The sequence below is a fragment of the Arvicola amphibius genome, chromosome 8 (assembly GCF_903992535.2).
Source record: "Arvicola amphibius chromosome 8, mArvAmp1.2, whole genome shotgun sequence".
Classification (NCBI taxonomy): domain Eukaryota; kingdom Metazoa; phylum Chordata; class Mammalia; order Rodentia; family Cricetidae; genus Arvicola; species Arvicola amphibius.
Window position 1 is genome coordinate 76160361 of NC_052054.1, and position 27128 is coordinate 76187488.

A 27128-nucleotide genomic window follows, 5' to 3' on the forward strand; every position below is an offset into this window, starting at 1 on the left:
GAGTTCAATTCCCAGCAACTACATGGTGGCTCACAGCCATCTATAATGAGATCTGGTGCCCTCTTCTGGCATGTAAGCATACATGGAAGGAATGTTGTATACATAATAAATAAATAAATCTTAAAAAAAAAATTTTTCCCAATGCTGAGGGTGGAAGTCACTTCCTTGCACATGCACTTCCCGAGCATTACACCACCTGCTCAAGACTGTTAACATCTACATGACCTAGGGGAGGCACACAAAAAAGACACACTATCTTACAGTCACAAGTCTTAGCAAGGTAGCCGGTGACAGACTATTCCAAAGGACAGACCTGCTTTCTGTCTTGTCTATCTTTCCCACTCACCTTCATTTCAAAACACACACGCCCCCTTCTGACCCCATAGCTGGCCCGGGCTCCTGACCACAGGTATGCAAAGCCCTCGATCGTCAGCGGATAGCCACTGCTCCGGTCTCGGGCCACTTTGAAGTGCAGGTCGCAGTTATCTGTGGAGGAAAACCCCAGGAAATTGGCTGATGTTTGGGGTTCCGAATAGGCTTCAGGAAGTCCCTCAGAAACAGTAGTAAATACCTTTGAAGGGAATGTGTCATGACCCTGGGAGAGGGTTAACAACCTTATAGATTCAAACTGAGATTTCAGGATATTGAGGGTTACCTCCAGCACCATAATATACGTTAACCACCTCCCAGTGCCGACTGTTTAAGAGCAGATTTCTCTTGCCAGCTGTGGTCTGAGTTTCTGACCTGAACCACACCTGCCATCCAGGAATACAGCAGGCAGACACCTACTGTCCCATGCATACTGCTGACTCTGCAAGAACCCGTCACAACTTCAGGGAAGCCTTTCCTTACCACCTTGCCCACAAGGTGCTCTCATTTCTTGGCAGGCTGAAACACTATTGTCAATACATAAACACCGGCTGTCCTGATAAGGTACACTGTTCTTAAGGTGAGTAGACTTCTGGGTGTATGTAAAAACACTCACTGGCTCTACCACTTAGACTGACTTCGGTGGCCCAGGCCCTCCATAATCTTTTCTCAGAGTGGTCAGATATGCAGTCAAGGTGAAAGCCACTTATACACTGGAGGACAAAGAACAAGGCCAGTGTCTCAAAAGTCTAAGTGGCATTGGTTTCACTAGGAATGTGAGCAGCTGATGGAAACTGGCAAGCCAGTTGTCAAAGAGTTACGTTTCCCTAGCACCACTCAGGTTTCCCTGATTAGAGTCAACCCCCTTCTGCACACAGGGTGGTACAGGGTTTTCATATTCCTTTTTAGACCTTGTCTCGTAAGTCTCACTGGACATCCTGAGGTAGGAAGAGAGCATCACTCCTCTTTGTAAATCTGTAGGGAGTAGAACAGCTTGCCTAGGACCTGACAGAAACACTTAGGAGTAGTGCCCTGGCTCTGGAGCTGTGCTAGAAAGGGAAGATGGAGACCAGGGCATGGCCGTGCAACACAGACTGGAAGAAGGTAGAGTCAGATGGGCACTTTCAGGACTCACATGTGTCAATGGCAACAAGGGTGTCATCAAAGTCATCTTCATCCTCTTCAGCAGGGGGCTGAGGAGAACGGCCCCTGTGTTGGAAAGAGGGTAAGTCATGCAATAGTTGGAGGAACAGGAATAAAATTTTTGCTGAGATTTATAAGTAGCTCACAACTGTTTTCTGGATCACCACTTCTTCCCAGGGGAGTACCAAATACTTGCTGAGGGTAGTGAGTATTAATTCCCAGCCTAAGAAAAAGACAAATGGGCTGGGGAGTGGTGGCACAAGCCTTTAACTCTAGCACTCAGGAGGCAGAGGCAGGTGGAATTCTGGAAGTTTGAGGCCAGCCTGGTCTACAGAGTTCCAGGGCAGCCAGAGCTGTTACACAGAGAAACCCTATCTTAAAAAAAAAAAACAAAAATAAAACAAAACAAAGACAAATGGACTGCTCTGTAAAGGTCATCAGAATCATTCACTTTTTATTTACTTTTCAGATCTTCCTCTCACGCCCTAAGGTTCTAACCCATACCCTCTGCACTTTGTTACAAACTGCTGCCCTCACTGAATATTGCTGAGAGGAGGCCACAGTATCCAAGCTGGGACCGTAAGGGCAAAGAAAGGGAAAGGTCTGGACATAGTGCAGTAATTGCAATGCACCCATATAACAGTCTTGTTAAAATCCTGCATTTGAAAGGATATGATATGATCCACTTTTTCCTGCCTCTCACTAGTTTAACGTGTCCTTAATTATGAACAAGGCATCTTTCTATGTTAACACCTTGGTGGTCTCTACTGGGTCACTCTTCCCAACAGGAGCTCTTCTAGGGAAACCCACCCAGCCCTGCTGGTCCAAGTCAGCAACTTTATTTACTTATTAAAGACAGGCTCTCTGGCTGGGCCGTGGTGGTGCATGGCTTTAATCCCAGCACTCAGGAGGCAGAGGCAGGCAGATCTCTGTGACTTTGAGGTCAGCCTGGTCTATAGAGCTAGTTCCAGGACAGGATCCAAAGTTACCCAGAGAAACCCTTTTTTGAAAGACAAACAAAAAAGTACAGGTCTCTTAACGTAGCCCTGGAACTCACAGAAATCCACCTGCCTTCCAAATGCTGGGATTAAAGTTATTGCACCACTATGTCAGGCTCATAGCATCTTAAGTCTATACTTTCCCCAACAGCTCCAAATTAGAGCTAATGTCCTTCTTCTGGTCTTCATCAGTATGTAGCTCCTGACCCTGGTTATGAGGGAGGAAGAAGAAATTCACATGATATAGGCTCTTTGTCCTAATTTCAGTTACCATCCAGGAGATCCATTCCATTTCTTCTCCTCTGCCATGATGGGGGTGGAACCCAGAGCCTAACAAGTGCTAGGTAAGAGCTCTACTACTGAGCTACACCTAGCCCCACCCCTTCTCTTAAACAGAGTAATAAACTAGTTAGAGGTGGACTTCCCCAGATAGGAAATAAAATGTGACTAGACAAGTAGTTATTCTAGATTCCATGATTGGAAAAGGCTTCTGACAGGAGTGAAAAGAAGGGAAGTAGGAAAGGGTAGAACAGGACCTGGAGGGAAAGGAAGGGGAGGGCTTGTCCTAAAGGAAAATGGCCAGAGAAAAGGCCACGCCTTCCTGTGAGCTCCCAAAACTCACATCTCTGGCTGCTCACCCTGAGTTTGCGCTTTACTTGTAACAGTCCATCCCCAGCCCTATATGGGAGAGCAGAAGCCAAGCCCACTGTACAAAGAGCTTCTATATCCTCAGTGCCTAGTCCCCAAGAGGCATCTCATGAATGCTGACTGGATGAGGGGTGGGCAGGAGGGGTTGTGCTGGGAAGTAAGGTCTGGGAAACAGCTTTCAAATTAAGGGATCCAGAGTCAGAAACTAATCATGAATGGAGGCTGTGGGGCAAGAGCATCTTTGTGAGTTTGAGGCAAGCCTGGAAGACAGTAAGTTTCAAGGCAGTCAGAATTTACATAATGAGAACTTGTCTTAAAAGGAAAGAAAAAAGGCAAAGAACAAAAGGACACTGCAAAGCTACAGAAGCAGTAAGGGGAAGGGCTGAAGAGGCAGAATGGCATCTTAAAGGTAAAAATCTAAAGTATCTGGAATTTGCTCGGCAGGTAATAAGCAGGGAGGAGCGGAAGGAAGGATTAAAGTTTAGGTAAATTCAATCTGGCAGCCAGTGAGGGGAGGAGTTCCAGGGAAGAGAGAGCTCTGCTCAGCCCCGCTCAGTGAGTGGGGACCGACAACAAGACTGCTGTCTCATGCACCCACCTTCGGTCCTCCCGGTGCTCCAAGTACCCACGGCCCCGATTCTCTTCAAAAGGCCTCTTTCGACTCTGGAACTGTTGTCTGTCTTGTTTGAGCTGTGAGGTGTCAGGAGGGAGGAAGCCGGGTGGTGCTTCCTGCTTCATTTCTGTCTTCAGTTCTACTGTCAGGATGAATCAGGATGGTCAAGACACCTGGCAAACCCTAGGATTACTATGTCTCCAATCCCTTTTACTGGATGATGCTGGCAGGTTTGTGACTACAATGAAGGACTGAGCTCCAGAGGCCTCCTGAGTGATCCAAGGAGGCCAGGATGACTTGGATGGGTGACAGTCTGCTAGCCAGGTAACACTCAGGCCTCAAGACAGGCAGGCCTTCAACACTAAAAAGGACAAGACTCCTTAAATGACCCAAAGGTAGAACAACAGCTTTTGGCTTAATGTTCTGAAGGTTCATGAATGCTGACTTAAAAGTTAGTACCTTGGCCTACATCAAGAGGGAATGAGCACTAAGAGACTGTGAAGATCCTGTAAACTCCCAGAGAGCTTGTGTGTCTCATCCTCACAGAGCTTCTTTCTGACAAAGGTAGGGGAGAAGGAACTCAGCAGAGTACTATGGGTCTACAGCAAACTCTATTGCCTTAGTCACTTCCTTCAAAGCCCAATCAGACGAGTGGGAGGGTCAGCCATTCAGTTCTTCTTGAAGCCTCATTAAATCACACTAAACAAGATGTCAAGAAGTATAACATCTGGAAACTAAGAAAGCCCATCTCAGACAGATCCCATGAATTAATGGCTAACAAAGAACAAGCTATGGATTCATGGGGCCTTATTACTCTTTGAGGGTCCTGAGAGGGCACCGTCTCCACCTGCTGATGCAGTCCACTCGCACCCTTCCATCCAGCGACTGTTCAAGTCACGCCCTAGCTTTGCCACAGAAACCCAATCTCTGAGTCAATGTACCTGGTTCTCCAGGGCAGAGACTGGGTTCAGTTTTTTCATGGCTTAAGCACAGACAAGACTCGGAGACCACTGGTGTTTGTTAACAGCCCAGAAAAACCATCTCCTTGGGCCAAATGACCCACAAGTCTCACAGAGCCTGTGGTGGTTTGAATGGGAATGGCCCCCACAGTCGTGTGTTTGAATGCTTGATCTAGAAGAAGTGGCCCTATTGTGGGGAGTAGGTATGGCCTTGTTGGAGTGTGTCTCTGTGGGGCAGGTTTTGAAGTCTCAGATGCTCAAATCCAGATTCAGTGGCTCAGTTTTTTTTTTTTTTTTTTTCCTGAGGCCTGTCTATCTGGATGCAGAACTCTCAGCTCCTTCTCTAGCACCACATCTACCTGCACATCACCATGTCCCACCATGACAATAATGGACCTCTGAACCGTAAGCCAGCCCAATTAAATATTTTCCTTTATAAGAGTTGTCATGTCTCTTCACAGCAATAGAAACCCTAAGACAGAACCTGACACAAATCTACAGTTTAACCTACATTCTTTAATGGCCCTAGCAGCCCCCTACCCACAAGTACCCACCAGGGGATTTTACTTAGTGGATGGATTTACAGAATGGAATTAGATAGGATCAACTAGATTCACTAGAAAAGACACTGAGGCTGGCTATGGTGATTCACACGAGTAATCTAGGCATTTGGGAAACTCAAACAAGAAGATTCCTGAGGTCCAGACCAGCTGAGCTTTACAGTGAGACCCTGCCTCAGAACAAACAAACTTTTCTTTTAAAATACTGCAACACCAGGGAATGGAATGGCCACAGTTTTTGTTCAGCCCATTTCAACAGGACTTTTTTTTTCTAAACAGTCAAGACTTTCACGACAGAAATATACCTCATGTACCAAGAACGTTGGTCTGAGCTAGTTTCTGGGGTTTTAGCATCAGTTTTGCCATTAGATCAGTCAGCTCCTCGCATAAAGGGAGAAGAAGCTAGATGATCCTATCTGTCTCCCTGCTGATTATGGAAAACACTGTTCTGCAATAACGCAGGTTTGAGAAGTGCAGAGTTTAAATACACAATATGAGGCTTACTTCAATCCAAGATTTCTCAGAGCCTCTAATGAACACAATAAATCTGCATTTATTGGGACAGCTATGCTTCATTTTTCTATATAGCTGTGTCTGGCTAAGGAACCCCTTTCCAATGAGTAGTGTCCTAGAGCGGTGTTCTTCAGAACACAGGGACCACCACACTGAATTCAGAACACCGTTTCTGGCTCCCACATTGCAAGGCTTTAGGGCTCAAGCAGCAGCTCCCAGGTCTAACCCTTCCAGGGTGCTGGCACAACACTGGAAAAGACACCAGGAAACCAGACTTGAGTTTTTCAAAACCAAATGGAAATGGAGGCAGAGGACCCAGAGTACAAAGTTAGTCCCAGCTTCTTTTTCAGTTTATGGCTAGCTTGAACACCTAGTAAGGATATTATCTCAAAAATAAACCAAAATAAGAATAAAACCTTCAACCCCAAACATAATAAAACCAAAATCCCAATCCAAATAAAACCTTGCCAGAGGAGCAAAGGCCAGAAGAATTAATCAAGAGAAAGATGGCAAAGTCTTACTTAGATTATGTTTCCACTAGGAAAGAAAGTATGGGGACGTCCTACCTGGGCGATAGGCCTGCTGCTGCAGCTCCATGTCTAATGGTCTTCTGTCATAGCCTGACTCGTTTTCCTGCTTGATGATCGGCGTCTCGTAGAATTGGTTCTGCCTGGTAATATTGTCCATTACATCTTAAAATTAAGAAAGAAAAAGTAGTTAGATGAATACATTTGTAAAGACTCCTGTAACTAAGACAGCACCCTTACTTGGGTGAGTTAGACTGCCAGAAGACAAAGAATAACATTTTCAGGTGAAAATCTATATAGATAGGGGTGTCTCCAAACGCCTATGGTATGTCTTCTTCGTCTCAAAAGTCTACATACAGATCTGCAGCTGTGCTCTATAGAAACTGAATACATTAAGCCAGCTGAGGAAGTTCTTCGGTTAAAATGAGACGGCAGAGTAAGAGTGCAGCTAAATTTCTCTAAGTTTAGCCTCCAAGATGGGAGCCATTCTAAGATATGCCGGGCACCTCACTGAGCAGTCAACATCGGTCTCTACTTTAAGGTGATCACTCAGGTTTACTTCAGGGCCCAATCTTCAAAACTCAGGGGACAAACCAGCCCTCTGACCAGTTCCATCCGTGGCTTAAGCACTCCTGCCTGCCTCTGCCTTTGGCTGTACTTATGATAAAATGGAGGGCCTTGTACATGTACCCCCAGCACAGGCCAACAAGATGTACAAACCTCTGAACTCACAATAGCCTCCAGGCTCACTAGGAATAGGTCCCCAAATAGCTGGAGTTAAAAGTGCTTAGGAAAAGTGCTCTGTGGGTCCAGGTGAGGAAGAGGGGTAAGAACAGCAATAGTAGCTACTTAAGGAATGCAAGCTGTACACCGGACCCTGCGATACAGGTGAACTTGCCCCACTGAAACATCCAGTTTAGGGAGACAGACACACATTGACAGACACTTATACTACATAATTATATATTGACAGTATATGAAGCACCAAGAGCTGAGAAGGGGATCCAGTCTAAGGCTCAGTGATGAAAACAGAGAGCACTCTTGGGGAAGGACAGGATCTCATGTGAAACTCTTACAAGCAGGACTACAGCAGAAACAAAGAGAGAACTTGATAGATTTAGGACGGGCAGCATACAGCTCTCTGTCCCTGGGGTAAGTGTGCTGATGGTTGCCTCCAGAGCCCTGCTAGAAGCTGTGCCAGGAGCAGCGAGGCAGAAGCACAGGGAGGATAGACTATGCTGCCACTTGTTAACTGACTGAACTCTTCCTCAGAGGACAAACACATCTGGGCACAAACCAGGAGCAGTCCAAAGGGAGGCAAGTCACAAGTGTCTATTTACCAAGGATGAAGAAGTGCTGGAAAGGGACCTGAAGAGGGCTTACAGGATTTTACTGTAGATGCGTTGTGGGCACAACACAACAGGGGACAGAGTATCTCCTTAATTGGACTATAAGGCCTCCAAACCATTCTGCTTCCTCCAGAGCATCAAGATAATGTTTTCCCCAGAAAGCCCATGTTCTCTCCCCTGGTAGGCTGGCCTAGGGAGGATATGATGGCGAGATCCTTCTCTACTCTCCACAACCTCCCCCTGAAAACAGGCAACCCTGGTGTGAAGTCCCTCACACAAGGGATCTCATGGCTGACAACTCTGGGCAGAGACTTTTTCCCGTTTTACAAAGAGGCTCACAGAGGAAATGATTTGCTTAACTTCACAGTCTGCCTGAGTCCACAGACTGGGCCCCGAAGCATCAGCTCCCTTTCCCAAGACCCTTCTGGCAGCAGCAATGTTAGAGCTGTACCCTTGCTACTCCTTCATAAGCCATTCTTGCTAGGGTTTCTCAGCTCAACATATTCACAGGCCACGCCTCCCTCCTTCCCAGGGAACTGACCGTTTGCCAGCACATGGGTAATCCCTAGACCACTCTACATCCAGGGTGCCCCCTCCATAGGATCCCATGTCTCATGAACAAGTGAGTACTGGATGCCAATCCCAAGTTACTTTTGAGGGCTCATTTTTTCTCTCAATGTTTAGTCCCAAGTTCTACAGTACCTTCATCTCAGATAAACACTCTAAGCCTTGGACGCCAGTGTCCAGTTCCAGGTTCCCTCTCATACCGGGGTCTCCTCTGCTGCTCTAATCCTAGGTCTCAGAGTTAAACTTCCTGGCTGATCAAGTTCCCCCCAGACTCCCTGAGCACACAAGTCACTGTTTCTGGGGACTTGGGAGCCCTCTCTTGGAAAGGAATATTCCCTCAGCTTCAATATGAGGCCCCCAGCCTAATCAACAGGTTTCCTTTCTTCTTCAAATCCTCCATGCTTCCCTCCCCCACATGTGCTAGCTGCATACTCCCTGTCGGCCACAAAGGTCCTATGCCCACCACACAGTTCAACCACTTGCTACCAACTTATTCTCTCTAACTCATTATCTATGCTTCCAAAACCATTCATAGCTAACAATGCAAGGCAATTCAGCAGGAACCACAGGGTGTTATCTTAAGAGCCTTCCCAATTCTAGACCCCCTAGGTCTTTTGTCCATTAAAATAAACTGCTTTTCCTTGCCACCAAAGTTCTTGAGCCTCCTCTAGAAGCCAGCTAGATAGCCCGGATCTCCCAGTACCATATATCCAAGCTGTGCCTGAAATGCAGGAGTTGGGGGGGGGGGGGAGTGGGGGCAGAACCAATCTTCTGCTGGTTTTCACTATCCCCTAAAAGCTCACCTGTCAAACAGAAGCGCCTGACCCATCTCCCCAGCCTCGGACACCCGCAGCTCCAAAGCACCAATCCACCCCCAGCACTAAGCAGATCTCCCGTATCCCATCCGACCGCAAAATCGGAGAACCGGCCTCAAAATTCTCCAAGCCCTGCACTCTAAATTCTTCTCCCTACCTGGAAATCCGGCTTTTGAGATCCTGCCCAAACGGTGAGGCCTGGCACGGCCACTGTCAGCTCAAATCACCATTTTCCAAGACACCTCTTGCCCTAAAGCTTCTAGTTCTTCCGATCCCCCCCCCCAAAAAAAAAACCAGTTTCCGGTCTCCCAATCCCAGGATGTGGAGTCCTCCCCACCCGTTCGTTCATACCCTAGCCGCCTTAGAAAAAAAGGGAAAAAAATCTACCGCCCCTACCCGCAGGGTTTTCCCTGCACCGAAGGCCAGGATCCACCCTCAGGCTGCCCTGGGGCCCTGCCGCAGATCCCGTGCAGCGGCGGCAGGTGGTAAGATGCCAGGCTCCCCAGACCGGCTCCTCAGACCATCTCCCCGATCTCTGTGGAACCGAGTTCCCGAGTCCCCACAGCCCGTCCTCGGCCCGGACTCCAGGCTCCCCGACCCCCCGCCCCGCGCACTCTCACAATGTCCGTCCGGCCCCGAGTAGCCGCCAGGCTCCGGGTGCGGCTGCAGCCCGGGCGGCGGTGGCTGCGCTGTCCCCTCCAGCTCGGAGCCCCCCTCGGTCTCGACCTCCTCGTTGTTGTGCTCTGGTAAGCCCGGTTCGTCGTCAGCCTCGATCTCCCGCTCTTCTTCGGGCTCCTCGGCCTCCAACGCCGCCAGCAGCCGCTCTGCAAGCTCGGCCTTGAGGCCTCGAGTGTCCAGACCGCGGCGCTGCAGCTCCTCGCGAAGTTCGTTCACCTTCAGACGGCGCACATCCATGGCCCGGGCCCCCGGGGCGGCCCCCGAGCCCGGCCCGGCCTCCCAGGGCTCTGTCCCCCCTAAACCTTGTCTGTCAGGAGGCGAAGGGGGAAAGGGGGGGGCCACTCCAATGGCGGCGGCGGCTCAAAATGGCCGTCGTCGCCTCCTCCCCCTGGCCCGTACCCGTACGATGTAACACGAGTGTCAATTGGTCAGCGCGTCGGGCAACGGGCGCGGGCCCGGAGACTAAGCCAATCACAGTGTGGCTTTCAACAGAACGGCAATAAGAGGGTTCAGGGGCTGCCGAAGAGGAAGCGTTAGCCTACGTCGAAGTCGCGGCTAAAGCGGAGGGCGGGAAAAGGCAAGAGGCGGGGCAAGCACTGATTGGGTAACGTCCGCGCCCCGGTACGGTCAAACGGAGGGAAGGGAGTAACGCTGTGGAGCAATGAGCGAGGAGATCTCAGGATGCTCTCCCAGTCTCCCGCAGCCGCCTTTAGCTCACACGCTCTGTAAAACACATTCTGACTGGTCTAGATCTCCCGCCCCTCGCGGAGTCCAAGCGGGCAAAATCACTACAACCAATCAAATGCGGTGAGAAGAGGCCGGCCAACCCTCGTCTTTCCTGTCGCCATTCGGAAACCGGAAGGAGAGTCAGTCGCGGAGGGCCCGCCCCTTGCCGTTAGGGCGGTTTCAAAACAACCTCTCCGCCAATCGCAGCTCCGGTTACATTTCCCCACATCTGTCGCTTGAGCGCGTTAGGAAAAGCTAACTAGATTGGCCATTCTTGAGAGGCTTGGCTTGCAAAGTTCTCCGTAATACGGGGATGTTTAGTACCGAACAGCGATTAAGAGGATGAGGATATGTTACTCACCGTCTGCTACAAACCCAGTTGCTTTTTATGAGAAACAAAAAAAAAAAAAAATGAGTTCTGGAGAGCGCTGAAGGGTAGAAAGTGGTTAGGCGAACAGCGGGAGAAAAGTTGCGTGGTAAATCGCACCCCTCCCTTTGATAGTACATCTCTCTGTGGTTGCATAGACAGGCCGCTCTGCTTACGACCATAGAGCCTTCCCACTCTGAACACGGCTGCCTAAGTTCGCGGCTCTACCTCGAATCCTCTAACTGCTCATTCTGTCTTGCAGTTTGGTGTCCATACTAACTACATCGAACACGAGGATCCGTAATTATGCCTTGTGTTAATCCGTACACCTGTCGCCCCTGGCTCAGAAGACGCACAATGCAAAACGTCCACTATTAACCAATCCCTGCCTTACATTCAACAAAAGCCACAATCACTCTCTACTTAAAGGCAAGCATCGCACAATAAACGAATAGGCGTGACAGGTCACAGCATCAATTCGGGATAACACGTCGAACGGCAGTGTAGGTGTGACACAAGCATGCAGCACCACACAACAAAGCTCCGTGGACAGTTCACTTTACAAACTTACACCACAGCAACCTAGACACACAGCACCCACTCAGCAGCGGGACAGACACTCACGTGGGCCCGGAGGTTCCAGTCCAGACACCCCGCCCCTCGCCCACGTCCGACTTCCTCTCTCCTCCCAGCTCCTACAATAATTTGTTCAAAAAAAAAAAAAAAAAAAAAAAAAAAAAAAAAGGGCAACTTTGTGGCCCGGATTGAACTGTACCCAGTTCTTAGGAGCCACCACCGGGGGGCGGCCTGGCGCCGCCTAGGATTTTTATATCTGCGAGTCCACCACACCCAGGAACAAGTGAAGACCTAAGTGGACTGGCCTCGGTGGGGAGTTCTTTTGTGCATCCATGGATTAAGGTGTTCTGATCCATTTTTCCTTGTCAATCTGAATGCTTAGGTGTGTGAGAATCAACTGTGTGCTAGTACTCCACAGGTCTGGGCATGTTGGTCTTCTTTATTGAGACAGGGTCTCACGTAGCCCAGGTGGACCTGGATCTCTCTGTGTAATCAGGAGTGAGTTTGAACCCTTGAGCTTCCTGCTTACACCTCACGCATGCTGGGATTACAGGCACACTTCCGATTCTCGAATGTGTGTAATGCCATTCTGTGTCTTGGTTACTAATGATTCTTTTCCTATTGCTGGTGAATACCAGCCTGTTGATGTTTGCAGATTGCGAGTGTGGGTTTGTGTGTTTCTGTTACTGTGGGAATAGCTGTGTGTTTGTATTCGGGACTAGGTGTACCTGTGCATGTTTAGTAATTCACACCTGTTACTTTGGTGTGTGTGTTTAAGACCCACAATCTCTTTGTGTTTCCATATATACTTCTATATGCATGTATACATATGTATATACATACAATTTCTAATATATGTATACTGAGTGTGTGTGCACATGTGTACACGTGTGCTCACACATTCCTCACAGCTTTCTCAGTCATATATATTTGTTTATGTGCATGGTTCATGTTTACCATCCCAAATGAAGAAAACATTCCCAGGTCCATCAAGCAATTCTTATCCCTTTTCTTCTTTTTGAGGTAGACCTCTCTATGTAAGCCATGATAGCCTACAGGCAGTCCTCCGTCCTCAGGCCTGCGCTTCCACTGCACACAGCAGCCCTTCTTTCTACAGTGGGGAAATGGAATCTCCAGGGAAAGGGGCGATAGCACAGCTGAATGGAGACAGGAGACAGAACAGTGATTGACAAAAGTTTTATGTGATCTGAACCTCTCTGGAAGTACCAGAGTCCACACTTTAGACAGGGATGAGGGACTGGCTCAAGGAGGCAACATGGCCCAAAAGGAGGGGGATGGTCCATTCCTTAGAGGAAAGACATTCCCAATGCATTGCACAGGCTGAAGGTGGGTACACCCCACATGAAGAGAGGAGGGAGCATAGGTGGCTAAGGAGGGAAAGGGCTTAGAGAGAAGAATGCCGCAAGGTTCCAACCTTGGCATCGTACCTAATATTCTAGACCTGTGAACCTTAGACCCTCAGAACATTGAATTCCTAAATTACCGTGCTTAGATCCTTAATATTTTTAGAAATATGTATTCTTGAACCTTTAATTAAGTGCTAGAAAGGCAGAAGGCAACACAGAACCAAAAGGTGCCCAGCATTAGAAATGGTTAGGACTTTGGTGTCTAGTTAGTCACAATTAACTGTGAGCCTCTTGGGACCCAGAATCTTGGACCCACAGCATCTTATAGTGCCTGAGATCAAGAGCAGGCCAACATCAGAGCTTTAGAGTTTACTGACTGAAATCTTGGAGCATATGATGTGAAATCTTGGACCACATTCTAGATTATCATCACATACCTTAGAAACTCAGCTGGACTCTTAAAGCTTTTGGATTTCAGATTCTAGAGTCTTATTCCCTTGAGATGCGGGATCTTATATAAAAGAACCTATAATCATAATGCCTCAGAAAGCTATAATTGATCATCACTGGAATCTTAGAAATTACGAAAATAAAAGTTTGAAACATTATGATCTGGAGTATTACAACACAAAGAGCTGTTAAATTTGAGAACAGTATGCTTTAGAACCTTCATGCCTAGAACCTTTAGAATTTTAAAGTCTAGAAGCTTCCACTCCTAGGATCGCAGGCTCCAGAAAAATAAAGTCTAGAACCACAAGGTCTTAGATCCAGGACTCTCAGAGTCGGGCAACTAAAATCCATGGGGCATGGTGTTTTAGAACCAGAAAAATCTAGAGTCACAGAATCTCAGAACCGTCGAACAGTGGGCCATGTTTACAACAAATAGCACTTGAGACCTAGAAACCAGCATCTTGGTTCCTTAGACCCAAGGACTTAAATCATCTTTGAGACCTAGAACCTTGAAATCTAGTCTCTAACCTTAGACTTTAGAATGCTGGGACTTAAGATCTTCCAAGACTGCAACCCAACCCTTCTTTCTATGGATGGGATGTCTATGGCACAGAAAGCATGACACACCTTTCTGTGCAGAATTTGAGAAGGGATGGAAGGTCATGCTGAAGTTGGGGAAAAGGCCTGAGTGGCAAAGTGGGAGTAGGTTCCCCCAGTGGCAGTGCCTAGCTTGGCTCCTGAGAGGGCATCCCAGGTGGAAGATTGTCTCAGGCCCCATCCTCCTGCCCTGGGGGTTCTGGGAAGCCTCTGTCAGTAGACACAGTGGGTCCTGGAGCTGTAGAAGGACAGAGGACATAGCGCCCAGCAGCGTGGACTTCAGCTGCAGTGAGACAGCTACAGGAATCCTTCGGGTCAGGGTGGGTTGAGGGGTCAGCTCCTCCAGCAGCACCGCGGGGTTCAAGGTGGCTTCCACCCTCATCCATGTTGACATAGAGGATTTCATCAGGCTCCTGAGCAGGGGGCAGAGCCTTCAACGTGTTCTCCAGGTCTTCCCGAAGCTCTGCAAAACTTGGCCGGTCCCGTGGGTTCAGCTCCCAGCACCGGGACATCAAGACATACCTACAATGATAAAGCAAATGGCCGACTGAGCAAGGACTCCAAAGCAGAGCATTCTAGTTCAGGGGAGGCTTTAGGACCCTTGGGTGACTGGGGACTTCAGACAATCTCAGCAACTTAGACATATCTACAGGGAGTTGAAAATTTCCAACTTTCTGGAGTGGGCCAGGAGATGCTAAAACTGGGGAAAACCTTAGGAAACCTCTCTGGATCTAGGGTGTTTTTAGTGAGGATTTGAGAGCAAACTGTCCCAGAATGGCCACCCAGAACAGACTCTCATATAAGGCCTGGCTCTGCCATTTACCAAAAAACATCGTGGGTGGAGGAAACCTAGAGGAGTCTGGGTGAATTAGAAGTCTTTTATAGACTGATCTACCTATGTCCGCACATTCTTTGACACCCCACCATTCAAAAGCTTGAGACTAAGGCCCCTCCCCTTGAGTGTAGGGATTTGCTACTGGCTCAGCAGAAGAGATGGTACACGTTTGACTTCTAACAGTAAGTCATAAAAGGCGTTATGGCTACTACCCCTTGTACATTCTTTTGTACATTGGATTGTTGTGTGAGGAAGCGCAAGTGACCTTATGAAGGTCCCCATGGTAAGGAACAGGCCTCTTGCCCCAGTCATGTGAGGTGCCATCTTGAAAATGGCTTTCTTGCTTCCGGGTTTCACATGTAGCCACTTTGATAACCTTGTTACAGATCTGCAGAACCACCCTTCTAAGCTGCTTTCAGAGTCTGATCTTCAGATATTATGAAATAAACGTTTGCTGGTTTTAAGCTATTGGATTTTGAAGTGTAGTGCCTCATACAGCAGCAAATGATACGCCCCACCCCTGTCCCCGCAGTAGACTTGAATTTTCTCATCTGCAAAACTCGGAGAGTAATGCCTATCTACTTCTTTTGACCATGGAAGGGATCCAAGGAATTAATACAAGCAAAGCACTCGTATCATTGCCTTCCAGTAAATTCTGTAAAAGACTAGCGATTAATCTCATCCTCTTTGGGTCTAAGAGTGCCTAAAGGAAGCCTGGGGAGTCTGAATCTCATGCTGCCTCCTCCTGACCCAAGCGACATACTGTCTTTAACCTCAAAGCACTGGCTAAATGTCACACCCTCCTTTGCACGCTGAGATGCTGCAAAGATTAATAAGCTATCTCGAAGGATTCTGTTAGCAGCTCAGAGATCTGAGAGTCTGGAGAAGGACGATAAAACAGAATAGAGGGCTTTGCAAAGGGACCCCAGGCAGTGAGATACATGGGAGGTGAGGGACCATGGGAGGTTGGTATCCCAAAGCCAGGGCTGCCCAGGAAGGTTGATGCAGTTGTTTAAGAATACCTGGCTGAGGCAGAAAGGGGTTGACCCAGCCTGCATTCCACACAACAGGGAGAGCTGGAAAGGCACCTTTACCGAACTTTCACCCCACTGCCTGACTATGGGTGGCACAGTGGCTCAGGGCATTGGTGAGAGGCAAATGGGTTTCTCAATATTCTAAGGGATTCCATGCGCATTTAGCCAGTCCTGAAGATGTTGAGTGTTCTGTGTGGGTAACTAAGGGCTGTAGTAAATTCTGAGGTGGGGTTGGGGAGTCCCAAAGGTCCTCACAGGCCATCCAGGCAGTCCACTGGCTGTTTCAGGCGATTTCCTTGGCGTAGGTAGTCGTAAATCTCACTGTTCTCCACTCCTGGATAGGGGGTTTGGCCTCGGGTGGCGATTTCCCACATTGTCACGCCAAAGGACCACTGTCAGAGTAGGGAAGGGAGTGAGAGGGTCTTTCCTACACAAAGACACCTCCAACACATAAGTTCAGGCATGCACTCAACACTTACATGGGCATTTGTTGACAACGGTATTTATGGGTGCATCACAAGTATGCACCAAAAAATTTTGGCACAGGTACACACACACACACACACACACACACACGGGTGACTGACTTAGGAGGATGTAGAGATATGCACATCCACGCATTCACAAGTCACATGTCACCCTTCATGTCCACGTTGCAAACACTGTATGGCACACTTGGTCACCACTGCTTCCTAACCTAAACTGCCCAACCCTGCCACTATGCAGAGATGAACCTGCACATCTCTATATATTCTAGCCATGCACACATACTTTTCATGCATTCCCCAAACATGTCCAGGCCCCACAGACAGGTCCTGTGAGCCCTGGAGTTTCTCAGATCTGGTCACCCATCCCATGCCCTGCATGATCACCCACTCCTGGCCGGGGCACACCTACCACATCACTCTTGCTGGTATAGACTCGATCTGCCAAACTCTCAATGGCAATCCACTTGACTGGCATCTTGGCGATGCGCCCTTGGCGGTAGTAGTCCCCGTTGTATATCTTCTTGGAGAGCCCGAAGTCTGCTACACACACGGACATGTTCTCATTCAGCCTGTTCAGATTGGGGGAAGCAATAAGGTCATCACGGGTCATGACTACCAGGAAGCCTGCTGGGTCTCAGATATGCCTTCACCTCTCACCAGACCCCACTGTCCTGATGGGGGTTGGGAGTCTGACTCCTGAGCACTCACCCTAGTCCCAAAGGGAAGTGCTTGCTTTACTTCTTCCTGCCAGGCTGAGTCTGGACAAAAGGGGCTTCTAGAAGATTTTTCAGCGTTAGTTTTTTTTTTTTTTTTTATCAGTCTCGAGATCCTTTTAAACCTCCTGAGTCCTGTTTTGTTTTTTGGAATTTTAAAAATTATTTATCATTTCAATTATGTGTATGCAAATGCCAGTGTGTGGTTTTGCGCACGTGAATGCAGGTGCCTGGGGATGCCGGAAGTACAGGATCTCTTTGGAGCTGGAGTCCCAGGAGGCAGTTGTGAAGCAATGATGTGGGTACTGGGAAGTGAACTTGGGGCCTATTTGGAAGGGCAGTAAGCACTCAACATCTGAGTCATTTCTCCCGTGCCCCCCCTTTATTTAGTTCTCTTGATGTATACAAAATAGACAGAAATGTACCTGTAATACCAGCAATTGACAGGCTGAGGCAGGAGGGTTACATGTTCAAGGTCAGCCTGGGCTACATCATAAGTTCCAGGCCACCCTGAATAGTATAGTTGTGTAGTCTCAATACACACACACACACACACACACACACACACACACACACACACACCCCAAAGCAAACAAAAAAACAAGTCAGGAATGATGGTGGGAATCTCTAATCTCAGCACTTGGGAGGTAAAGGAAGAAGTCACCTTCAGCTACATAGTAAGTTCAAGGCCAGCCTGAGATGTATGAGACCCTGTTTCAAGAAAGCAAACTATGGAGTCTGCAGAGATGGTTCAGCAGTTAAGAGCACTTGTTACTCTCAGCACGTACATGGTGGCTCACAACCATAATAACTCATGTGGTAAATATTCATACACATAAAATAAATAAACCTTTTAAAAAATGAGCCTAGAGAGATAGCAGTTAAGAGCACATGTGTTTACCAAGGACCTGGGTTTGATTCCCAGCATCCACATAGCAGCTCACAATTATCTAACTCTGGTGCCCTCTTCTGGCCTCCTTGGGCACTGCTCACACATAGTGCACACACATGTAGTCAAAACACCCAAATTTGGACCACACAAATAAATAAAATGAATCCTTTAAAAAAGGCAAATGATGGAGCTGGAGAGATGGCTCAGAGGTTAAAAACACTAGTTGCTCTTCCAGAGGACCTGGGTTCAATTCCCAGCACCCACATGGCAGCTCACAACTACCTGTAACTCCAGTTCCAGGGCATCTGATACCTTCACACAGACATACATGCAGGTAAAACACCTATGCACATAAAATACAAATCACACACACACACACACACACACACACAAGCCAAATGAAACCAAAGGAGGAAAAAACAAAAAACCCCAAAATCAAAAATTACTGACCCCAAAAACCCGACAAAGAAACAAAGCAAAGGGCTGGAGAGCTGGCTCAGCGGTTAAGAGCATTGCCTGCTATTCCAAAGGTTCTGAGTTCAATTCCCAGCAACCACGTGGTGGCTCACAACCATCTGTAATGAGGGTGCCCTCTTCTAGCCTGAAAGCATATATTGTATACTAAATAAATAAATATTTTTTTTAAAAGAAACAAAGCAAAAACCCCACCCAGTGTGTGAGGATCAGAGTGGGCACAAACAGCAGCTAAACAAACACATCCATAGATTCTACATTAAAAAAAGAAAAGTCCAAGACTTTCATGCCAGAGAATACCATGCAGCAAGCACCATGTTTTAAATAGAGGACATCAGATCAGGCAATTGGCCTTGGCTTGATCAAAAGAAATCTCACTAACTAATTAATTAATACGTCTTTCTCTGTGTAGCCTTGACTATCCTGGAAATCGCTCTGTAGACCAGGCTGACCTTGAACTCACAGAGATCTGCCTGCCTCTGCCTCCCAAGTGCTGGGATTAAAGACATGCGCCAACACTGCCTGGCTGAAAATATTTTTTACAAGGTGATGTCAGGGCCCACTTCAGATTAAAAGTGACCAAGAGGATTTAACAATCAAACGTAATTCGTGAACTTTGGCTAGAGGATGTTTGGGCTAGGCCTGTTGGTGCAGGCCTCTGTGTAACACGATCGTGAGACGACTGTTCTAAGTCTACGATGACATGCCCTCCACCCCATCTTCTTTTGACATCAGTTCAGGCCTATTTCCTATTTGTGCTTTTCTTTGGCGTCTCCTTACCCAATGAGGCTCTTCTCAGTGAGAGGAGACAGATGTGAGGCTAATGTCACCACCCATCTGTCACCTCTGTCCCTCCATTCACCTTGTGCTATGCACCTCCCATCTCTTCAACGCTCCACATCCAAACCCTCCTTCAAGACCTCAGTTTAGCCTGGTGTGGTGGTGCACGCTTTTAATCCCAGGATCCGGGAGGCAGAGGCAGGCGATCTCTGTGAGTTTAAGGCCAGCCTGATTTACATTTCAGGGTTCAAGACAACTAAGGTTCCACCAAAACAAATAAACAACAATAAAGACCACAGTTTTGGACCTCCTTGGTGGCCTTTTACGATTTACATGTGACGTGTCACCCTGCAAAGGGTGATGATGATGTGCTGAGGGCTTGATCCCCAGCTTGTGATGTTCTGGAGAGCTAACCAGTGGGATGCTTGCTATCCATCCACCAGTTGGTTCACAGCTGAATGGCTATCATGAGACAGTATCTAGTTGGAGGCAGTCAATCACTAGGGAGGTACCTCTGATGGGGCTCTGTGTCTCTGGTTTCCAGCTCCCTCAAGGTTAGCAGTTCTGCTTTATCGCGCTATTAACGATCCCACACCTCCCAATGGGTCATCCCAGGTGACTGTGGCCCAGAATCTCAAAAAGCCTGAGCTAGAATCCACCCTGGAATCCACCTTTGCTCTTTCACTTGGTTGTCTGTTTTGTTTTGTTTTGTAAATATTTATTTATTTATTATGTATATAATATTCTGTCTGTGTGTATGCCTGCAGGCCAGAAGAGGGCACCAGACCCCATTACAGATGGTTGTGAGCCACCATGTGGTTGCTGGGAATTGAACTCAGGACCTTTGGAAGGGCAGGCAATGCTCTTAACCTCTGAGCCATCTCTCCAGCCCGTCTGTTTTGTTTTTGTCACAGCCATGAAAAACTGACTACCACACCTGTCTGGGGCTCCAACCTTCACTGGCTCCAGTCCCTCTTTCTTCCTGGGGAAGGGGAAAGAAGCTCCTCCGGCACACAGGCCACTCACATGCAGTTCCGGGCGGCCAGGTCCCGGTGTATGAATCTCTTGGTACTCAGGTACTCCATTCCACTGGCAATGTCGGCCATAAACTTCACCAGCATCTGAGTGGGCAGAAACTGAGGGGTGGGGGTGGGGTGGTAAGGCCGAGAGAAGGGGTGGCCTCACTCCTTAGCCCTCCATCCCTCCTTGTGTGAGCCTAGTTGGATCTGCTGTGGTTCTCCATGGCTTTGAGAACATCAGCTTTTCCTGTAGCTTTTCCATAGATATAGGATTCTAGTAAATCTACCTCTCTCTGACTTGGTGGGCTATGGTTCTAGCCTTCAACATACACGTCAGTGTGGGCGGGGCAGGGGTGGACGATGGTGGGGGCTTCCTGGTCTTCAGCCCCTGGGCCTTGTTAAGTGGTAGGTTGGGATTGCTTCCTTCCTGGATCTCCCAATATCCCTCAGCCAGCAATTCCTTCAGTATCACCCTTCAGTCAGGCTTTCCCTCCACCTAAATTAATTCTCAGGCCTCCTTATCATTCTTCCTTCTGCATTCCCTCCGGAGCACTTAATGCTCTCGCTTATTTCTGTTAACTTATTTATTGCTTTGTCTACCCCTGCAGTGCGGGATCCGCGGGAGTGAGTCCACTGTCGCCTTCCTTCTCAGTAGCTGGTAGGCGGCCAGGGAATATGCATGGACTGGAAGAAGAAATGCCCCTCACCACTGGCTGGTCCCCGAGCCGGGAATACAGGAGGAAACTGTGTAGGTCTCCATGTTTCATGAAAGGCAAGATGACCACAGGTTCTGGGAAACCTTCTCGGTCAGAACCCTGGAAACAGACACCTGAGCCCCCCCAGAGCAAGATCCGTCATTCTGGCTATGCAGAAAAGGGGAACCCAACCCCGCTCCCAGACAAACTCAGCCTTCCCCTTTCCCACCCCCTTAAATCTAATCTCCACATTGTTTGGGAGGTGGGTAGTAAGAACTCCAGCTTCAGAGAAGTCCTTTCCCAAGGATGTTTCTGGAGCCCTCCTGGGGACCTCAGCTATTTCTGGGAACAGGTCAGAGGTCACATTCCAAGATGAGGGAGCAGAAGAAGGGGAGCTGGCTGATCCTGAAGGAGAGGGGGTGGAGGGCCTGGAAGTTTGATCTTTCCAGTACAGAAGAGAGTGGTCTGTGCTCTGGGTGGCCCCAAGGGAACACGCCCCTCCCTCACCAATGAGCCTCATGACGTTGGGGTGGTCGAATTCCTTCATGCAGACAGCTTCACTCAGAAAATCCTCCAGCTCTGATCTTGTGCAGATGGCGACTTAGGAGAGAAAGGGAGGTGAGCGACAAGGGAGAAAGAGGATGTCTTCTCCCCTCCTCCTCCAGCATCATCACCCCTCATTCTCATCTTATGTTATTTTTTTTTCTTTTTTTGGTTTTTCGAGATAGGGTTTCTCTGCAGCTTTTTTAGAGCCTGTCCTGGAACTAGCTCTTGTAGACCAGGCTGGCCTCGAACTCACAGAGATCCGCCTGCCTCTGCCTTCCGAGTGCTGGGATTAAAGGCATGCGCCACCACCGCCCGGCTCATCTTATGTTATTACTGAATCTTAAGATGCCAGGCTCACTGTTTTACCTATGTTAAATGATTTTGTCCTCAATAGGTATGAGCTTATTATCCTCATAGTATGATCTTATTTGCTTATTTACATAGTGCCTAGGGAAGAGGCCAGGGTCTTGCAAAGGCAAGGCAATCCCCCTAGAGGGAGAGTCTAGGCAAGGACTCTATTGGTGAGCCATGGTCTTAGTCCTTCCAAGGCAAATTCCAACCAAACATTATCCTACCACTGAGCCGCACCCCAGCCCCTCACTGGGGGATTCTAGGCAGGGGCTCTACCACTGAGCCACACCCTAGCCCCTCACTGGGGGATTCTATGCAGGGACTCTACCACTGAGTCACCTGGTTTTCTTATTTTCAAACAAGGTGTCAAATGTCAGGGATATGGGTTTAGGACACCTTATTAATCAATTTTAAAGACAAGGAAGGAGGCCCATCAGGTCTCTAACTCCCTCATGGAAACACTTGATTCTGTGTATTCTCAACTTCTTGCTGGCCATGGCTCTGGCAACAGTATCCTCCCTCTGCCCTTCAGCCTAGAGGTGGAAGAGACTTCCTGTTGTTGCTAATCTGTTTGTTTTGATGCCTCAGTTAGTATGTCAATCCGACCTTCATGTAACATGATAGCAGTGTCCCTAGATTCAGTTCCTTCTATTCAAGGGACTGGCATGGGCTCCATTTTCTAACTGACGCTTTCCCAGGGTGTAGGGAAAAGGCTTGGGTTAGGAACTGGGCCCCGCATGCACACACACATGTTCACATACTTACTTTTCATTGTCTTCACAGCAACCTTGAGGATGGAGTCATCCTGGTTGAGCTGGCCCTCCATCACAGCACCAAACTCTCCTGTGGCAAAAGGAAGACACAGACCTCAGCAGGACCCATGGGGACAGTGTTTCCTCCAGTTGGCTGAGAACTGGAGAGAGAGGAATCTCAGGGTTCTGGTGGATCGTGTGTGTGTGTGTGTGTGTGTGTGTGTGTGTGTATAAGACTCACCTTCACCCAGCGTCTTCCCCAAGGCCACCTTATGCCGATCTACCATGACATCTCGTAGTTTCTCCTTCAGTTCTTCGCTGATGCCCAGGCTGTTCACTGAGAAGAGTGGACAGAGTGGCATGGCAGGGTTGATGTCCAGGCAGTTTGTGCCCAGAGGGACATACCCATTGTTGGGTCACTGAACTTCTTCCTCATTGCTTCAAAATTAGCTCCTGTCCCGAGCAGTCAATCTATCCCAGCTCCTGTGGCCTGTCAATCTGCCCTGCAGCAGCAGCCACAAGGTGAAAACCTGGCCACAATCTTGCTCCAGTGAGCACCCTAGTTGGTCAGTAGCCTCTGTACCAGCTGTTAAACACAGTCACCAGAACAAAGAAATGACAAACGTTTGAAGATGGAAAGTGTAGTAAGCTAATCACCCAGACTTGATAATTACACGTGCTACACAATTATCTAACTATTCCCCTGTATTCCAGAAACTGCACCCCATAAATATTATAATTATGTGCTTACAAAATAAGTAAGATCAGGTATGATATAATATTCTTCTAGTCCTCCTCAGGGAGGAAAAACAGGCAAATTGCTGCGAGCTTGAGGCTAGACTGGGCTACATAAGGGGCCAGTCTCAAAAACATAAGTTTTTAACACTCAGAAAGCAGAGGCAGGCATATCTCTGTGAGTTTAAGGCCAGCCTGGCCTACATAATGAATTTGAGGCCAGTAGGGGTTATATACTGAGATCCTGTCTCAAACAATAAACCACTACCAACAACAAAACAAAACAGAATCCATAATCTTCATATAAGAATATTATTAGGGCCGGGTGCCGGGCGGTGGTGGCGCACGCCTTTAATCCCAGCACTCGGAAGGCAGAGGCAGGCGGATCTCAGTAAGTTTGAGGCCAGCCTGGTATACAGAGCTAGTACCAGGACAGCCTCCAGAGAAACCCTGTCTTGAGGAACAAACAAACAAACAAACAAAAAACAACAAAAAAAATTATTGGGTAGTGCAGAAGACATTGCATTCAGTTTATTTTTAAAAAGGTTTTAATGTGCAGTTCAACCTAGCTATGCTCTCAGCCCCTCACTGGGGGATTCTAGGCAGGGGCTCTACCACTGAGCCACACTCCAGCCCCTCACTGGGGGATTCTAGGCAGGGGCTCTACCACTGAGCCATACACCAGTCCCTCACTAGGGGATTCTAGGCAGAGGCTCTACCACTGAGCATTGGGCTACATCTCCAGACCTCTTTTTACTTTTTCTTTTGAGACAGTCTTCACTAAATTACATGAGCTAGGCTTGAACTCAACTTAGCCCAGGCAAGCCTCAAGCTCTCAATGTTCCGACTTAGCCTCCCACTATCTGCAACCGTGTCCTTTTTAAGGTAATAGTTTATTTTATTTTTTGATTTTTGCTTATGTATATGTATGTATGGGTGTTTTGTCTGCAAGTGTATCTGTGCACCATGTGTATACATGGAGGCCAGAAGAGGGCATTAGATACCCTGGCACAGGAGTTATTGCTGTTTGTGAGCAACCATGTGATGGTTAGCAATCGAATCCAGGATCTCTGGAAGGACAGCCAATGCTCTTAACTACTGAGCCATCTCTCCAGCCCCTGACAATAGCTTTTTAAAAACACAATAACACACAAGCATATGTTTCTTTGTCTACAGGTTGTTGATGATATTATTACAGATCAGAGAGCCTAAGGGAAACTCCCTTGAAAGTTTATGAAGAATGAAGGTGCAAAAGAACAAGCAGGGGGCTGGAGAGATGGCTCAGAGGTTAAGAGCATTGCCTCTCTTCCTAGAGGTCCTGAGTTCAATTCCCAGCAACCACATGGTGACTCACAACCATGGGGTCTGGTGCCCTCTTCTGGCCCGCAGGCATACACACAGACAGAATATTGTAGTATACATAATAAATAAATAATTTTTTTAAAAAAAGAACAAGCAGGATCTTGGTGACGATGCTACTGTGAAAATCACTTTGACCTCATGGATGTCCAGCCCAGGTCTCAGGAACCCCTCGGGACCAGGATCACGCTGCGAGAACTGAGGCTGTGTATTACCCCATCGAATCACTGCGGCCTTCTTACTGCTGTCGCCTCTCTTCGTAAATAAATGTCTTTCCCAGACCTTCCCAGAATCCCCTGGGACCCTGGCAGTCTGTGTGCTAGATCTAGACTTAGTTCTGTCTCTTTGTGCTCTGGATTTCAGTTTCCCCAGCTGGAAAGCTGAGGTGCTTTCATGAGTGGTGCCTCTAAAGGTCCTCCTTAGCTGGGACCTTCTGTGACTCCACAATCTACAGGGACTTTGGTTCTAAGACCCTGTGATTTTCAAAACTATAAGAGGCTCAGTGCTGAGCATATTGTTTTTCGGATCAAGATTGAGTCTATCAAGTCTATGGATTTTTTTCTAACATTCTATAATTCCAAGAGGCCATTTCTGGGTGTGGTGGTTAAGAGTACTGACTTCAAGTCGTATATGGTGGCACATGCATGTAATCCCAGAATACAGGAAGCTGAGGCAGGAGGATGGCAAGTTCAAGGCTAGCCTGAGCTACATGGTGAGGCACTGCTTCAAGAAGTCAATAGTGTACGTCACTGTGCTACCCTGCCTGCCTAGGAGATGCAAGGCTCTGAGTTACAGCTCCAAGAAAGAGGAATAGGGAGGGAGAAGGAGTAAAAGAGGGAGAGAGGGAAGAAAGGAGAGAGGGAGGAGGAGGAGGAGGAGAGAGAGATCCCAGGAAAGAGGAATAGGGAGGGGGGAAGGAGTAAAAGTTGGAGGGAGGGAAGAAAGAAGAGAGGGAGGAGGAGGAGGGAGAAGGGAGGAGGGAGGAAGAGGAAGAGAAAGAGAGAGATCCCAGGAAAGAGGAATAGGGAGGGGGGAAGGAGTAAAAGTTGGAGGGAGGGAAGAAAGAAGAGAGGGAGAAGGAGGAGGAGGAGGGAGGAGGGAGAAGGAGGAGGAGGAGGAGGAGGGAGAAGGAGGAGGAGGAGGAGGAGGAGGAGGAGAGGGAGAGAGAAAGCGTCGGAACAAGTTGGGGGCAGTAGGATTAGAACTTTATGAGGATCTTGGCTACATAGAAAGTTTAAGGGCAGCCTGAGATCCTATCAAAAATAAACAAAACCAAACAGAAACGACGTCAGAAGGGAACTGGCTGGGTTTAAATCTCACTTGAACACATTTAAACGAACTGTGCAACATTGAGCAAATTGCTCAGCTACTCTATGCTACCGCTCCCTCATTTTTGAGGTGAGGGTGAGAACAGGCACCCATGCCTTTGGGTTTCGAGGATCAAATGAGGTGAAGTGTGCAGAATGCTTAGAAAAGCGTGTGGGGGTGGGGGGGGGGGGGGTACCGTGCCGCTGTCATTGTCTTCATCATCCCATGTCAAGATCATCTGTCATCACCACCTTCATTATCACCATCACCATTAGACACTTCCCCCAAGAACTTGTGGCTCTTAGATCTTGGTGTTCCTAAGATTTACTGTGTTGACCAGGCAGTGGTGGTGCATGCACTCAGAAGGGAGAGGCAGGTGGATCTTGAGTTTGAGGCCAGCCTGGTCTATAGAAATGAGCTCCAGGACAGGCTCCAAAGTTACACAGAGAAACCCTGTCTCGAAAAACCAGAAAAAAAAATATTTACTGTGTCTGAGACTCACTGATCCTAACATAGTGACCCATGTCCCGGTGCTCGGGAGGTGGGGACAGGAAGGTTGCAAGTCTGTGGCTAGCTTTAGTTACAGAGTGAGACTGATTTGGAAGAAGGAAGAAGGGGGGAAGGAAGAGGAAGAAAGGGAGAGAGAATGAATGAAAAGTAAAAAAGTCAGGTGTCTTAGCTTGTGTCTACAATCCCAGCACTTTGAAGATGGAGGCAAAAACAGTTGAAGTCTAGCCTGGGCTTTTTCTCAAAACAGACAAAACCCAAAATATATAAATGTCAGTCTGGCAGGATATTGAATTACCTAGGCCACAAGCCTCTGGGCATGCATTGGAGGGAGTTTCTGAATTAGGAGTTGAGGTAGGAAGTGCCCACCTTAAATGTGGGCTGCACCATTCCCTGGGCTGGGTGGGGTTCTGGACTGAATAACAGGGAGAAATCAAACTGAGCACGAAGGCTTCATCTGTCTGTGCTTCCTGACCACAGACAGAAATTGACCAGCTTCCTAATGTTCCAGCTGTCTGAGCCATACCCTCAAACTCTGAGCCAAAATTAACCCTTTCTTCTATAAGCTGTTTTTGTTGCAGGGGTGAGAACACACAACACCCTGCCGTCTACTGTTCAAAGTTGTGTGTGATTCAGGTTTCACTATCCCTGAGGTTCTAATATCCTTGTGTTCTAAAGACCTTCAGAAACGTCTGCCTCATGCATCTACAGAATCTCAGACCACCTACAGAGACCTGATGTGGGATTCCCCTCTGTATGTTGTGAATATGTTTTGTTGCCATTAGTTAATAAAGAAGCTGCTTTTGGCCAGTGACTTA

The 27128-nt window shown here is 48.0% G+C and overlaps 2 protein-coding genes across 8 annotated transcripts in view; both read right to left on the reverse strand.

Moving 5' to 3' along the window:
- The window catches only part of Hnrnpul1 (heterogeneous nuclear ribonucleoprotein U like 1), a 35250-nt gene extending 23775 nt beyond the window's left edge, over positions 1-11475 (reverse strand). The window contains exons 1-5 of one of the 6 annotated variants that reach the window (XM_038338924.2): positions 11457-11475; positions 6370-6495; positions 3757-3913; positions 1505-1578; positions 347-486 (exon numbers count right to left, since the gene is read on the reverse strand). In XM_038338924.2, the coding sequence (XP_038194852.1) occupies positions 347-486; positions 1505-1578; positions 3757-3913; positions 6370-6490 (492 nt within the window). In that variant the 5' untranslated portion in view covers positions 6491-6495; positions 11457-11475. Of the gene's footprint in view, positions 1-346; positions 487-1504; positions 1579-3756; positions 3914-6369; positions 6496-9218; positions 9322-9681; positions 10221-11456 lie in introns of those variants that run through there. The other 5 variants (XM_038338921.2, XM_038338920.2, XM_038338925.2 and 2 more) reach the window with 5 other exon arrangements.
- Positions 11476-12588: 1113 nt separating this feature from the next.
- Positions 12589-27128, reverse strand: part of Axl (AXL receptor tyrosine kinase) — a 31120-nt gene continuing 16580 nt past the window's right edge. For both annotated transcript variants that reach the window (XM_038339041.1, XM_038339040.1), the window contains 8 exons: positions 22643-22738; positions 22415-22492; positions 21260-21352; positions 20765-20886; positions 20065-20174; positions 16589-16748; positions 15947-16083; positions 12589-14344 (listed from right to left, as the gene is read on the reverse strand). In XM_038339041.1, the coding sequence (XP_038194969.1) occupies positions 13993-14344; positions 15947-16083; positions 16589-16748; positions 20065-20174; positions 20765-20886; positions 21260-21352; positions 22415-22492; positions 22643-22738 (1148 nt within the window). In that variant the 3' untranslated portion in view covers positions 12589-13992. The remainder of the gene's footprint in view (positions 14345-15946; positions 16084-16588; positions 16749-20064; positions 20175-20764; positions 20887-21259; positions 21353-22414; positions 22493-22642; positions 22739-27128) is intronic.